The 15,345-nt window shown below is 29.4% G+C and overlaps 1 protein-coding gene and 1 long non-coding RNA gene across 3 annotated transcripts; both read right to left on the reverse strand.

Moving 5' to 3' along the window:
• Window positions 1-800: 800 nt before the first annotated feature.
• LOC138348255 (uncharacterized) lies at window positions 801-4,581 on the reverse strand. The gene is made up of 3 exons (XR_011220563.1): window positions 3,724-4,581; window positions 1,208-1,266; window positions 801-1,096 (listed from the first exon to the last, which is right to left on the reverse strand). It is a non-coding gene; the product is annotated as an uncharacterized lncRNA (long non-coding RNA).
• Window positions 4,582-5,934: 1,353 nt separating this feature from the next.
• On the reverse strand, window positions 5,935-11,347 carry LOC101253474 (putative late blight resistance protein homolog R1B-17). 2 transcript variants are annotated; one of them, XM_019213322.3, is made up of 4 exons: window positions 11,070-11,347; window positions 10,282-10,758; window positions 6,261-8,508; window positions 5,935-6,106 (listed from the first exon to the last, which is right to left on the reverse strand). In XM_019213322.3, the coding sequence occupies exons 2-3, from the start codon at window positions 10,756-10,758 to the stop codon at window positions 6,262-6,264; spliced, it is 2,724 nt and encodes a 907-aa protein (XP_019068867.1). In that variant the 5' UTR covers window positions 11,070-11,347; the 3' UTR covers window positions 5,935-6,106; window position 6,261. The 2 variants fall into 2 exon arrangements, with proteins under 2 accessions (XP_019068867.1, XP_019068866.1); XM_019213321.3 differs by having other exon boundaries at window positions 10,282-10,773; window positions 11,070-11,234.
• Between the last annotated feature and the right edge of the window lie 3,998 nt (window positions 11,348-15,345).

The following is a 15,345-nucleotide window of genomic DNA, read 5'->3' on the forward strand; positions in this document are numbered from 1 at the left end:
TTATATGTAATTTCCACTAATTATATTCATGATGATTTTTACTTCCGCCTCTCATCCCGATCATTCACGATCTCAAATATATTAGGGGGAAAAAAGAGAGAAAATCTCTATGCTCTCTTATGTTGTCTCGTCTTATTTGTTTTGTTTGATGTTTATGTTTCTTGCTTACAACTTTTTATGATTTTGTTGTTATTGTTATTTCAAATTTATAGTTTTTTGTTGCTTTGTATACATTAGTCTAACATGTAATATTTTCGTATTCTTATTTAAATATTATATTTATATAATAATTAGTTTATTTTACTTTATGTAATCAATTTTATAAGTAAAAAATGTATTCTTTATATTAGGAAGACATATGTAATTTCTAAAAATGATGAATTGTTCGAGTAAATATCAATAGATTTAAAAGGATAAAATAAGTCATTTGCAATACAAATATAAATAAAATATTTTAGAATAAACATGTAATGCCACGTTTCCAAAGCTAGTCTAATTACAAGAGGTAGTTAAGCATGTATGTAAGTACCAATTATATTACTTTACAATTACTAATATTATTAAGAAACTGGATCATATACTTTATGTATTAATTAATTGACATATACAATAAAAATAACAATCCCATTTTAAAATAATTGTCATATTACTCTTTTTAGAGTTAATTTAACTAATCTAAATTATTAAATTAAATGAGATTAATTTAATATTTTAAAATGAATTTTTAAAGATAATTTGACTAATCTATATTATTAAATTAGATGAGATTAATTCAATATTTTAACATGAAAATTCAGATATTCAAAAACTATAAAAAAAATATTAATATTAAAATTTTTCTCATATGTATCAATTTGATTAACAAATATATTTAAAATATTGGTCATATGAATAGTATGTAATTTAATACTAACACTTCTATTAGATACTAGGCAACAGTTGCCCGTGCAAGCACGGGCACAATGTTCTAAATTGTGTGAGTCGAATGTAAGAAAAGTGTATACATAGAGTCATTCTACAATATTTACATAATGCTGTAGTGTATTTACATAATGTTGCATTTCAATAGTGTTACTCAGCGCCAGATAGAAAGTCTCTGTGAAATAAAAGGAAAAATGAATTTAGTATGTCGTTATGCGGAGGAGTAAATGAGAAGTATAGTACTGGATTATTTAAGAATTTGTGATTGATTGTAAAATCTAAGTACCGGTTGATTTCCAAGAAGTAGGCAACAAAGTCCACACTATCAACAACAAAATTGTATGCCTTCAACAATTGTAGTAGTTGAGTTAGACAAAAAAGAGTTGCCAACCATATTGCAAAATATTGGTATATACTACACAGATAGCAAAAGGAGAAAACGTTGGTTGTAGAACAAATAAAGTATTGACAAAATATATGATTATTTAGCTATTGCAGATTTTTTTGTCGTAGTGATGAAATATATAATAATTTATTTTAGGATAATTTATTTCAAAATTTAATTATTTTAGATAAATTGTTCTCAACAAAACAATTCTAACTAAATCTCCATTATGTTGGGCCCGTGCTTGCACGGGCTAATCTCTACTTAATATATATATATATATATATATATATATATATCATTCAAGAGTGAGCCAAAATTTGAATGTTATTCCTTTTTATAGTCACGAAGAGATGAATGAATTTTGAATGTTATTCCTTTTTATAGTCACGAAGAGATGAATGAATAAGGAAATGAATTAAAGGGAATCAATTAATAATAAATAAATAAGATTTTCCTTATTGAAAAGGAACCGAATAATAAAGAAAAGGGTAATTTATTATTATTATTATTATTATTTTACCAAAATAGAGTAGCACCAAATTAAAACACAACGATCAGATGACATATTAGTTTAAAGAGGGCCAAAATTATGCACCAATGACAATATTTACTTAATCATGGGTTACTATATATATGACAAGTACGAATCAGTCAAGACAAAAAATTAAGGGAAGGAGGGATCAATTTACACCACTATTAACACATCGGTTTAGCACTAAAATTAGACTCGCTTTTTTTATTTAATAATTTAAGACTTACAATAAAGACACCAACAAATCAAATCAATGTAAGCATAATTAAAGCAAGAATAACAGTAAGACTAAATCACATCTTAAATACTCAATTCAACCAGTTAAAAGATTATTAAGTTTGATATATTTACCCTTTCTTTTAGAGCAACAAATATGGTGAAGTCTGTCCATAGAATCATGCATATGTATCAATAATCAACGGAAATCCGCATGATTAATTTGGGAAATAGAACACAACAAATTTCTATTAGTTAAAGCTAAAATAATTTTACAAGTGTATCAAACCAAACAAATTTATAAAAAATAATAACCCGCTATATAACCAAACAAATGGAACTCATATGTATGGGATAACTAAGCTTTACAAAACTCGAAACATAAGACTAAGTTAGTTCACCTTAAAAAAGAACAGGACATCACAATTCTACAAAACCATAAAGGAATCTAATGTACAATAAAAAACAGAATAATAAGCAAACATCAATGGACATACCCATAGCTCAAATTCTGGTATAACCCTAAACTTAACACTGCAAGTGAAAATAAGTGTAACAATTCAGCAATGTAGAAGAGCTAAAAGAGACTCAATAAAGTGAATGTTAACAGACAAAGCATAGCAGAAAACTAACAATTGAGAACAAAGAAGTCAATAAGCACAAGAAACGTCGTGTGTAGTCGAGTGAAATGCACGTGTCTTGAATAAAGTGAATCATCAGACTAACTGTCTAGAAATGGTAACATTTTATCGTGTTTATCTGTACTTAGAGAAATAAAGACTGTTGAAAAATTAAAATTGAACTAATTGCAGCTATTCTCACGAACATACGCAACATGAATAACAGATAATGTATTTAAGCAAACGACAAGTAAGTTCCTAACGTGAAGTCGTTTAATTCTTTGGAAGCTTACAATCTAGTATTTGATTTAGCTTCTGTTGGCAGACATAATTTCATCAAATGCAAGAAAAATATCTCAATGATATTCCACCATTTGGTACCTCAAAGACCATGTCCTAAATTTTTTTTTAAAAAAACTTTGCTACACCTTTGAAATAATAGTTGTAATTCATAGCACAATTTCTGCAGAATATACCTTGTCATATGGTGTAACACCAACTGCTGGAGAGCTACTATTTGTTCACCAAACCTCTCATCCTATCAAGAACTCAAATGATATGGATTGCATCACATTGCAGTGGTGGGGGAGAAGATACACCGATTTAAATTTTTTGATAGATTTCCTTGATTAACATATAAATATTTGTAAATAAATAAATTTATGACTCGGAGCATCCGGACAAATGTGTCCAATTTCCTCCTATAATCCAGACACTTCAAGTAGGAAAACTGAAAGGAACTACTCCTACTTTAGCGTCTTTAGAGTTTCTTCGATCAGTTTACTCTTCGCTTATATACTTAAGTTAAGCAAAATATTAAATCCTTAACTCAATGAAAATGTATAACACACCAGAACAATGTATAATTCTAGCAAAAAATCTGATGTTCCTCATTATATACATCATCGCTAGCCTATATTTTGAAAGTATCCAGGAAAAAATCACAAGCTACAAATGACATAAGATAAGAAGTTCATGAAAAATATAACCATATTTAGTCTGCACTAAGAATAACAACATTGCAGCAAAAAGGAAGTAGGAGAAACCTTGGAGAAAATGGGGACATGGACCTTTAGTCGTTTTGGTGTACAAGATGTAAGGCTAGTGCTATGCTCTAGGAAAATTGGGTTTCTTTTGTGTTGCATCATATCTCCTTCTATTGCTTCAGTTAGATAGGAAGTAACAACAATCCAATCCCACATAAAAGAAAAATAAATGGATATTAGGATATTAAAGCATAGACAAATGTTTTGGAAATTACCCTGTTATCTCAAAATATTGACAGTAAAGTGTTTTTAGATAAGAGGAGAAGAAAACGATTCAGAAAACTACAATTACAAAGAAAAGAGAAAAGAATGCAAATAAGCTACTTTAAAAAGCATTACCAATCACCAATATAGCAGCAAGAGATAGCAATATAACACTACACACACAAGCCCCAAAGTAAAGGGAGATTTTCATATCTTTTTTTTTTCCACAAGTGAGAACAATAAAGTTTTGAGCTTTAATCCCATCAAACACTAAATTGCCAAGAACCAATTTTTTTCCAATTATCACAAAGTAAATAGCAAGTATAAGTAAAAAAATTATAATCCAACATAAGCATTAAGCCATCAAGATGTTTTGAGCTTTCCTCCCAGGCTTGTGTGGGGTTACAAGATCTTTTACGTGGGAGAATTGTTCATGTGTATGTACAGAAGCTTGGGTTTCAATGGAATTTAGTTTGATGCCATCTTTCTGTTCAGTATTCGCATAAATACAACATTACTATTTACTCAAACATTAGCGATAATTTAAATTCTAAAGGTTATAAGACTTATCTTAGATCTACTGATAGACCAGTAGGTCAATCCGAGTATAAGTAAATGGAAATCCTTAAATTCCAAGCTAAATCCACAAGAGCCCTGAAAATTGATTCCGATGAGAAACTCATACATGAATAGAGGAAATTCAAAAGAATTCCGATAAAGAAACCCACAAAGTTAATTTCGACGAGAAAAAGATCAAATTAATTACTGCATGTGATAGGATACAACAAAAATTTGAATCTGAACAATTTTTTGACAATCCAAAGTAGAACATGAAAAGCATAATTACTCAACCAAAATTGGAAACACAACTATTGAAATTATTGGTACTTCCAAATACAAGGATAATTCAACATCAATAACAAACCCAAATGAAAAAAATAAACAAACATTCACACACACCCAGATCAATTTGGAACTTCAACTTTAATGAAAAGGAAAATGGCACAAAAAAAACTCAATTGAAATATGAAAAAACTTACATGGAGAATGCTGAAGAGAAAGAACTGAATTTTTGCACAGAAGGTGGAGCATGAATGAAGATTACAAACAACATAATGTATAGACACGTAGGGAACTGAAAAGACGAATTGATAGCATGGGAAGAAGACACGTAGTCACAATAGAGAATGACAAAGACAAAAATATCCTGAGAGCAGTGAAACAGGCATGTTGAAACAAGTCTTTTCTAATATAAGAGTAATAAAGTAATATATAATTGATTAACGAATATATTTAAACTATTGTTAATTTGAATAGTAAGTAATTTAATACTAACACTTCTATTAAAAATATATATATATTAAATACATAAACTAAATATTACATAGGAGGACTCTTTAGTATGTATAAATTTATATATTTTAGTGGTTACATATAAGTTCTTATCCTAAAAGAGTCCTAATAACTAGTACAATTTTTCAGTATGTATAAATATATACATTCTAGTTACAATTTACACATATGAATTTTAATTTTTTAAAACTAGAAATTAACTATTGTTATATCATTATTTTGCCATGATCATCAAAAAAGGGAGCAGAATGTTATCATCCAAATTGATAAATTATGTATCATTGTTTCTAATATTTTCCTGTGTCAACTATAGCAATTAAGCAGGTAAGTTTTTTATTAAATCATAAAAAAATTATGCTATATAAATAAATTTAATTTAATTTTTTAAAATTTTATATACTAAATCTTGAACACCACCATCGAAAATCATGATATATTAGGTTAGTTTGTGTTGATGCAGAGCAAATGTATATGTGCATTAGTATATATATATATGTTTAAAAATCAGTAAAATTTTATAATACTTAGTATAATACTATGTATTTGTCACGCAGGTCCGAGTGAAGAGTCCGATTAAAATAGCATCTTGAGTTTGGGTGGCGCAAAAGCAACAAAATTTGAAAGCTGGAAATGCTTTCGATGGCACAAATAATCTTATCAGTAACAACACTTGAATACTGGAAAAGTTTTACAAGAAATTAGAAACGCATAATCTTAATTAAACTTATTTTGAAGAATCACAATACTTGAAAGACAACAGGTTTGTTTCGTTGGAATGGACTGCAGAAAGATGATCCGCGAGGGAACGCCATGACATAATTCAATCCTACAAGGAAAATATGATAGATGAAGTGTTGGAGAGAGGTTTCTATGCTAAGAAATGTGAAATCGTGACCCAAAAGTAACTTGTGAACAAACACAAATGTATGATGAAGATATAAAATCATTTTTTCAAGACAAAATGAACGAATTTGACTAACCTTAATTTGTGGACGGGGTAGGGGGAAATGTAATGAGATTGAATTTGATGCTGCTTTCGGGATCTTGCCTTTGTAGTATCTTGTTTTTGATTTCTATGGCAGAACTAACTGCCTGGAATGTGCGCGTCAGCTTCATCTCTTGCAGATAAGGTAAATCAGCCAGCTCGTGTGGCACAGCCTTGAGATCATAACAGGAAATAAGAGCAAGGTGCGTAAGACTTTGGAACGGACGATTTGATGCATCCCAAGTTTCCCACTCTCCTGCCCAGACAATGTGCAGGACTTGGAGCTTGCTAAAACTTCCTTTCTTGGGCTTCCACTTCTTCCCTGTGAATGCATTCTCTTTCAATTTCAGTACCTTAAGGCATTCCAACTGCCCCAACATATCTGCCTCACTCCACTTGAACCTTGTACTTGACAAAGTTAACTTGTTCAGTGTTTTTTGTAAGCTGAAAAAGTGTGGAGGAAGGTGAAGCTCTTCACTAAAATCATTGTTCAACAATTTCAGTTTTTCGATGCACCTTAGCTCTTGGAAACTGTCGAATCCACGTTCTTTTCCAAGAAGAAGTGCCAATTTCCCTTCAATACCCAATTTTCTGAGATGACAAGCCTTTGCAAACACAGTTTTTTTGCAACTATCTGGTGTAACCTTAGAAAGAGTTTGTAGACAAGAAGTACGACTATTGCTTGTTGTGGTAGGAGGGGGAGGCAATTTCACAGGAAGGTCGGAGTGCAAATGTCTCAATTGTAACAGTTTCCATATGTCCTCTTTTATCTCAAGGGTGGAGCTTGAAGTATTTGTATCATCATTACGAAGTATAAGGGTTTGTAAATACCAAAAATTACGGAAGAGTGAAGGAATGATAGTGAAGTCGCCTTTGATGGCAATATACCTCAAGTGAAATAGACCATAAAACATCTTGGAGAATTCAAATATGAGGGATTGAATGTCCAACACCCTGATTAGTGGAAAGGCACTGGGGATGAGTTGGACATCTAGATTAGACAAGTCAATTTGCTTTTGGTCCGAGGAAAAACATAAGAGAGACCTAACATGCTGTACAATTCTATCTTTAGGTATAAAATTATATGGAATAGAGGATTGAATACATAATCGACGAGAAGTATTTGGATCTTCTATAGAAGGAAAAACTCGAACACCAGGTTGGAGATATACTTGTTGAAAGAGACTTATCCTTGCAGCCTCAATAATGCAGAACTCATGCAACATGTCATGGAGACGACATGTTTTGATTTGACCGTTAGATCTCTTTTGCATCACCATCACTAAATTCCTACTAGCAAAGTCGCTCAAGTAAGTCTCTGCAACCTTCTCGATTTCACTGTCTTTATGACCGGACTTTATTAGCCCCTCAGCAACCCATAAGCGAATAAGGTTCCAAGCAGGAATATCAAAACCTTGAGGAAATACTCCAAAATACAAGAAGGCTGCTTTTTTCTCTTGCGGCAAATGATTGTAACTCGTTTCAACAAATTTCAAGCAGCTTTTATGGTCGTCCTTGTTTATAAGGTGCTTCCCCACATTTTCCTCGACTACTCTCCATTCACTTTCGTCCATACAACCTCTCAAAGCTCCTGAAATCACCACTATGGCAAGCGGTACACCACAACATTTATCTACAATTCCATCACGATATCCTTGTAACTCAATAGGACATGTCCTTTTATTGGCAAAAACTCTCTGTTCCAACAACTTTATACTATCCTCTTTTGACAAGTTCTCCAGATAGTGAGGACGAGCGCTGACAGCTTCAGCCACACGTTGTTGGCGAGTTGTCAACATAATTCTATCCCCTCGGGGCCGGGATTTTTTGTTTGGGAAAGCTTTCTTGACAAAATCTACAACTTGTGTGTCCCACACATCATCCAAGACAATGAGATGTTTACCTCTTTCAACAAGAAAATCACGTATGATATGAGCTAATTGGTCCTCATCCTTGTCTTTAATTAGTTCCTTACTATTGCTTTGCGCGACTTCTTTTACAATCTCAACAAGAATATCCTTCGGTTTCTTTGACGTTCCAACATAAATCCATATTTTGTGGTAAAAATAAAAATCAAGGGAAGAATCATTGTAAACTTTTCTTGACAGAGTGGTCTTTCCAAGTCCTGGCATACCCACAATAGGTATAACATCAAGATCCTTTGATCCTTCACATAGTCGTTCTTTCACATCTTCTGCAGGCTTATTAAAACCAACCACTTCGACATCCTCCTCAGCAGGACCCTTTTCATTCCAATTATCAAATTATTATACATTTGGGAGACAAAAAAATGTTTAAAATAGCAAAAAAGTAGTTAATAATTATCATGTTCATATATAAATAAAGATAAATTCATATCATTACTTTTAAACCACTTATAGTATAATTACATCAAATCAACTCCTACGATATCACAAGATTATATTAAAGACTAGTACACTATAACTTGAAAGTTTTGACCAAAATAAGCCATTATAAAAATTAATTTATCAAAATAATACATATTTTTGAAAGGCGAAATACATATATTGGATCCTAAACTTGGCTTCAAATTTTAACTTTGACCTCCAACTTTCATAATGCACAAACAGACATTTTGACTATCCAACTTTTAAATAAATAAACACATGAGTGCTACATGACACAATACACGTAGGACGAAAAATGACATGTAGGACATGTGTGTCTATTTGTTCAACTTTATACAAGTTTTAAGTGTCTATTTGTGCACATCCAAAGTTGAAGGGCATAAATGTGATTTGAAGCCAAGTTAAAGGACATATTTATGTATTATGCCTTTTTGAAATTTTACAAAACTAGTATAAACATAGTTCTCGGTAACGTTTTAGGTAATATTTTATTTAAAAAGACTAAACAAATATAAAATGTTATTGTTTGTAACGTTTTATATTTTGTTACTTTGAAGCACGTTTTACAATTAAAACGTGACTCACAATAACATTTCTCTGGAATGATTAAAAATTAAAATTCAATCTCGTACATGCCCTATTCAACTTTATTAAACTTTTCAGTGCCCCATTCAATTTTATTAAACTTTTCAATATATATATCATCTTCTCTTTTCATACATAGATAATACTATTGCAAGAGAAAGAAAAGAGAAAATCATATACAAAGTGAAGGTATGTACAATATATATAGGCTTAAGTTATATGCGGTCTCCTAAAGTTGTTCGTATATTTCACTTAAGCACTTCAACTATAGGTTATGTCTGTTGAACACCTCAATTATTCAAAAGTCATTCCTATTGAACACAAAATATTGACATGATAAAAACGTGATTCACTCTTTTTAAGCGCGTAAAGCTATTAAAATATTTTTTTCCCTTTTTTCTTTTGCTTATACACCTAAATTAACTTTTTCTCTCCTTCTCTCACACTCGTACTGTTTTTCTCTTGCTTTTTTTTTTTTTTTTTTATGTAGATCTATGTCTAAAATATTTTGGTGAATTTCATTAATTTCGTTAAGAAAAATCTGAATTAATTTTTTCGAATAAAAATTTGTTATTATATTCAATAAATAATTAGTAATGAAAAGAAGATAAAGACGATGAGTAAGAGATTTGATGGTATCAATCTGAAATATTTAGTTTTGGTAGGCAACAATATGCACTGCTTATATGCCGGTTAAAGGAATAAAATTAAATGAAGGAGATGAAAGAGGCAGGACATGGATCTCGGATGGGGGTTAAATAAAAAAGAAATTAAGTTTTCAGATTCATTAAATAGAACTTTTAAAAAAATTGAATTCAATGTCATATATCATCATTTTATTGATGAGTAGGTTTTTTCAAAGAATTTTTATATAAAAAAAAAATAGTTAGTAAATAGATTGAAATAGTTATTTTTTAGAATATCATTTTTAAAATTAATTTTTGGATTTAAATGTCATAATTTAATTTATCAATTTCAAATGTGGTACGCATATTTTATATTTTTGGCAAATTTAATTTTTAATTGTTTTCACGTGAATTGAGAGACGGAGGAAGGAGATACCTGTGGCTGGGTAGTTTCTCCAGGCTGGAAAGCAGAACTCTGTATACCGGTTTTCTCCAAAACCTGTTGAGTCTGTTTGCGAATTTCAGTCACTTGTTCGAGAATTTTTCCGAATTCCGGTGCAATCTTCCGATTGTTGTTCCACTTGACGAACGGACCGATCTTATTGAAAAAATTAGCTTCATCAATTTTCGCCTGAATTAGGAATTTATCGATCGCATCTTCAGCTTTATATACCGTTCGTTGAATATTCTGGAACAATTTATCCAAATCGTTGTTGTTGCTTTTCAATTGGGCATAATCTCCTGCTAGTAACTCATTTATGGGTTCAATTTCATCCAGTAATCGCTGGAAATCTCTATCTGCACCTCTAATCAGTTCCACATTTTCCGATAGTAGCTGCGATAGACTGTCCACCAGAAAGCTTACCGCTTTTGTCGCCGCCGGACTCACCGCTGCAACGATTATAGCCTCCATCTGTCAACCAAAATACTATTTTGTGTGTAAACACTCTATCCATTGATTAGTACAAGTAAAACGAGAGTATTTAATCACAAAAATGAGTCGAATTCACAAATTTGAAAAAATAATGAAAAAGGTATTTTCACACCAAACTACTCTTAAATAGTAAAAAAACAAACTTAATGTGTATTCACGACCAAATACAATATTTTTTTAAAAATTTTTTTACATTGAATTATGAACAAATGACCACTACAGTTTCGAATTATTAGGAGAATAATAATAATTTTTAGTTTTAAATAAAATCATATCTATGTAAATCTTACCTCCACGTTGACAGATAAAAATATTGTTTTCAATAAATCTACTTCGATTCAAGAAGAGACGAAAACAATGCATATAAAAACAGACAGTAATATAAGTTGATAGTTAGTGGTGGGATATTCACTTCATCATAGTTGTATGGTATATATACATATGAATTTGATTACATGTTTAGATTTGGAAATATGGTTATATATATTTTTAAGTTGACTTTTATTATTTTAATCAAATCATTTTTTATTCTTAAGAAAAATCAATAACTTTCAATCTATGTTATATTGCGAAAATTTTATATCATCATGCTATATATATTTGTTAATTGTTATAGAAATATTGAGTTTAAAGCTATACCGTAATTAAGATAATTTAGGAAGATTTTACGAACTCTGTAAATTTGAAGTTTCAGTAATAAATTAGAATTTTTCACAAGAATAAAATTGTTTTTATATAAAGAAAAATTCCACAAGAAGAAAAAAATACTTGCATATTTATGGAATACAATTATATTTTTAAAATTTATTTTTTATAGGGAAAATGCACAAGTACCCCCTCAATCTATGCCCGAAATCTCAGAGACACACTTATATGATACTAAGGTTCTATTATCTCCTGAACTTATTTTATAAGTAATTTTCTACACCTTTTCGGCCTACGTGGCACTAACTTGAAAAAAAAAGTCAACCAGCGTTGGATCCACAAGCTAGTGCCACGTAGGCCAAAAAGGTGTAGAAAATTATTAATAAAATAAGTTCAGGGGGTAATAGGACCTTAGTAAAGTATAAGTGTGTCTCTGAAATTTTGGCATAAATTGAGCGGATACTTGTGCATTAACCCTTTTTTATATTAAATCATTACATGTTGTTTTTATAGCAAACTCTCTCCCCCTCTCTATTGGCTCTCTCTCGCCCTCTCTCTCGCCCCTGCCTATAAGAAGAAATACATTCAAATATGTCATACTTGTATTCAATCAAATATAAGTGAGAGTTTTGAGTTTTATATCAATTTTATTTGTAAAATTATATTTGTATTTTATTATATTTATACGAATATAATATGCATTCATCCTCTTTTTCAAATGTATTATATAATATGTATCAATTGTATCCAATTAAATATAGGTGAGAGATTTTGTATTTTATATTCAATATATTCGAAAAAATAAATTTATATTAAACTATATTTTTATTATGTATCTATTGTATTTGAACTGCAATGAATACAACATGTATGTATTCATTCTATCTCTTCTCTCTTTTTCGATTTTCTCCTATCAATATGTATTCTGATAATTTTTTTCCCCTAAAATACACGAAAAAATATAACAAATATAAATGTGTAGTAGATCAAAATATGTATAGATGCGGATTATAATTTAGTGAAATTGTAGCCGAAGAATCTTATACTAATGTTTACTGTTATTAAAAGGTTGCATTTGAAACCATAGCTTTTTATTTACTTGCCAATAATTTAAGAAAATAAGTAAGAAAAATAATTTATTTTTGGAAAAATAAATACACACAACAAACATTAGTTTCCGATTCCATTTTTTCCTATCAATCACATCATCGCTTACATAGTCAAATTGCATCATGCTTAGATGTAAATAATATCTTAATATGTATTTGCAATAAAAAATAATCAATATACCAGCTAAAACTGGGTGTCAAAATTAATATGAAATTAAATTATGAAAGTTAAATCTAACCCTCCCATGTGTTATACATTAACGAGAGAAGTGTAGAAAACATTTAAAAATTTATCATAAGTTATTAATTAGTTACGTCCTGATCTATTGACAGTTTTAAAAAGATTCATCTGCTCGATTAATTAAATTTAGATACATCATTAATGTACTACATGACATAGCAAGTGGTCTCAAACTCTTGTAAGAGCATAAACTTTTAATATATAGTCGAGAGAAGTGTTGAAAATACTCGTAAATTTGACGAAAAATTTAGAGGTGTATTTATTTATGTTGAAAGATCAAGAGTGTATCAAAGTACAATTAATCAAGTACTCCCTTTGTCCGATATCGCTTGTCATAATTTCTATTTCTAGAGTCAAACTCAATAAATTTTGACTAACATTTTAAGATGTATTTTTTCAATATATTAATATGCAAAAAATTGCAATTTATAGTAGTTTTCATATAATTTTAGAATATCTAACTTTTTTTTGTTTAAAATATCGAATTAATTTGATCTAATTTAACTTTGAAAATTAGGCAAATTGACTTTCAAAAAACGCAACATGACAAACAATACGGACGAAGCGATAAAATGAGTGTTTTAAGATTGTCAATAGTTCGAAAATGAAACTAATAATTCATGCTGAGTTTAGGAGTATTTTTATACTTCTCTCATCCTCTCATCTAATGTACAATTGTTTATACTAAAATATAAATAACGATGTTATATTATTATTGCTAAATATAATATAAGCACAATTATATTACTATCGTTAAATAATTGCCACAAAATTATTTATTTATTATAACATGATAAGGTGATTTTGAATTTGAACAACCAAATAGAGATAAAATATGAGTTCTTAAAAGTCTTCTCCAGCTCACATGCCCTTAATTAATTAATCCTTCAAGTTGGCATTAGATTAGTCACTAATTTAATTGGTAGTCCTTAATTAATTAATCCTTCAAGTTGGCATTAGATTAGTCACTAATTTAATTCGTAGCCCTTAATTAATCAATCCTTCAAGTTGGCATTAGATTAGTCACTAATTTAATTCGTAACGTCAAAACTTATTATCCTATCAAAATAATTTAAAATTTAATTCAAATTTATATGGACCAAGCTCAATAAATGTTTACATGTCTACACGAAGTATAATACTAAATTTGGATGATAAAATGTGGTGACATATTTTTATCAAAAAACATCAATATTTATCTTTTATTTCGATTATTCTTTTTTTTTTCATTTTCTGACAAAAAAACTAGTCAAAAATATATTTATTTCCTCGTTAATTATTTGACCAACAAACATAGAATGACTTGTATCTTGCATTTTTTTCCTTTTTTCTTTTCCAATCAAAGTTAAAAGAATTTAGCATCAATCAACATAAATTCATATGAATAAATCATGCCTCATAAAATATAATTGTGTTTTGCAATTTTTTTTTAGTGACTGAGTCGAGTCAAAATTGAGACTATATTTATATAAAGAGTACATTATATTATATCATTGTGAAAGTGAGATTCCATCCTCCCATGTTATTAATTGATCTAGCAATTTGATAGTACTAAAATAATGTAGTTGGTATACTAATACCCAAGTATAGTTGACATTATAAATTTTAATGAAGTTTGTTAGCATTATATTTAAATATTTATTCACATTTCACACACAATACTTATAGCAAATTATATTAATTATGATAATCAGTTAAATGAGATATCTAATAAATGAATAATAATTAATAAGAAATTATGTTGATAAAGTATAATACATCCATATATTGATTTAATATTAAAAAAATCGATAGAAATAAGTTGTGGCAAGTGATTTTGAATGTGAATAACTAGATAGAGATAAATAATGAGTTGCTTTCAGCAAAATAAATTTTTTTAAAAAATAACGAGTTGTTAAAAGTCTTCTCCAACTCACATGCCCTTGATTGATTTTAAGAAAATTTTCAAAATAGAAAAGATAATAGATAAAATAAGTCTCAATAGTTATAGTTTTGGTTATTGCACTTCATAGTTATAATTGTGGTTTGTATATTTCGCGTGTCTGTTTGTGTATTTTTTTTTGCGATATACAAATAGGATAAGTATATACGAATGAAAATTATAGTTGTGAATATACAAATATGGTAAGTATATTACAAATTTTGTGTTTATATTTTGAAGAACTTTTCAGATTTCCGTTTGTATATTTCGCTTTCCAATATACAAACAAGGTAATTTATTATGAATTCTTCATCAATCGTATACAAATAACTAAGGTAAACATTAAATTTTGAATTTATACAATTAGATGCCGAATTATACAAATTTTAAATTTATATAATTATTGATCGAATTATACAAATTTTGGATTTATACAATTAGGAAATCGAATAGCAATTTAACAAAACTTTATTCATATTTGGTTCGGTTAAATGTTTTGGAAAATGTTTTCAAATCAACTCATTTTCCTCAAATTTAAGGAAAATGTCTCCCTTTCAAAAGTTAAGGAAAATATTTTTCAAAACTCTTTTCCAACCTCCTTCAACCCACCCCCTACCAGCCCCCAACCCACCTCCCCACCCCTAAAAAAA

This window comes from Solanum lycopersicum, chromosome 4 (genome assembly GCF_036512215.1).
Source record: "Solanum lycopersicum chromosome 4, SLM_r2.1".
Taxonomy (NCBI): Eukaryota; Viridiplantae; Streptophyta; class Magnoliopsida; order Solanales; family Solanaceae; genus Solanum; species Solanum lycopersicum.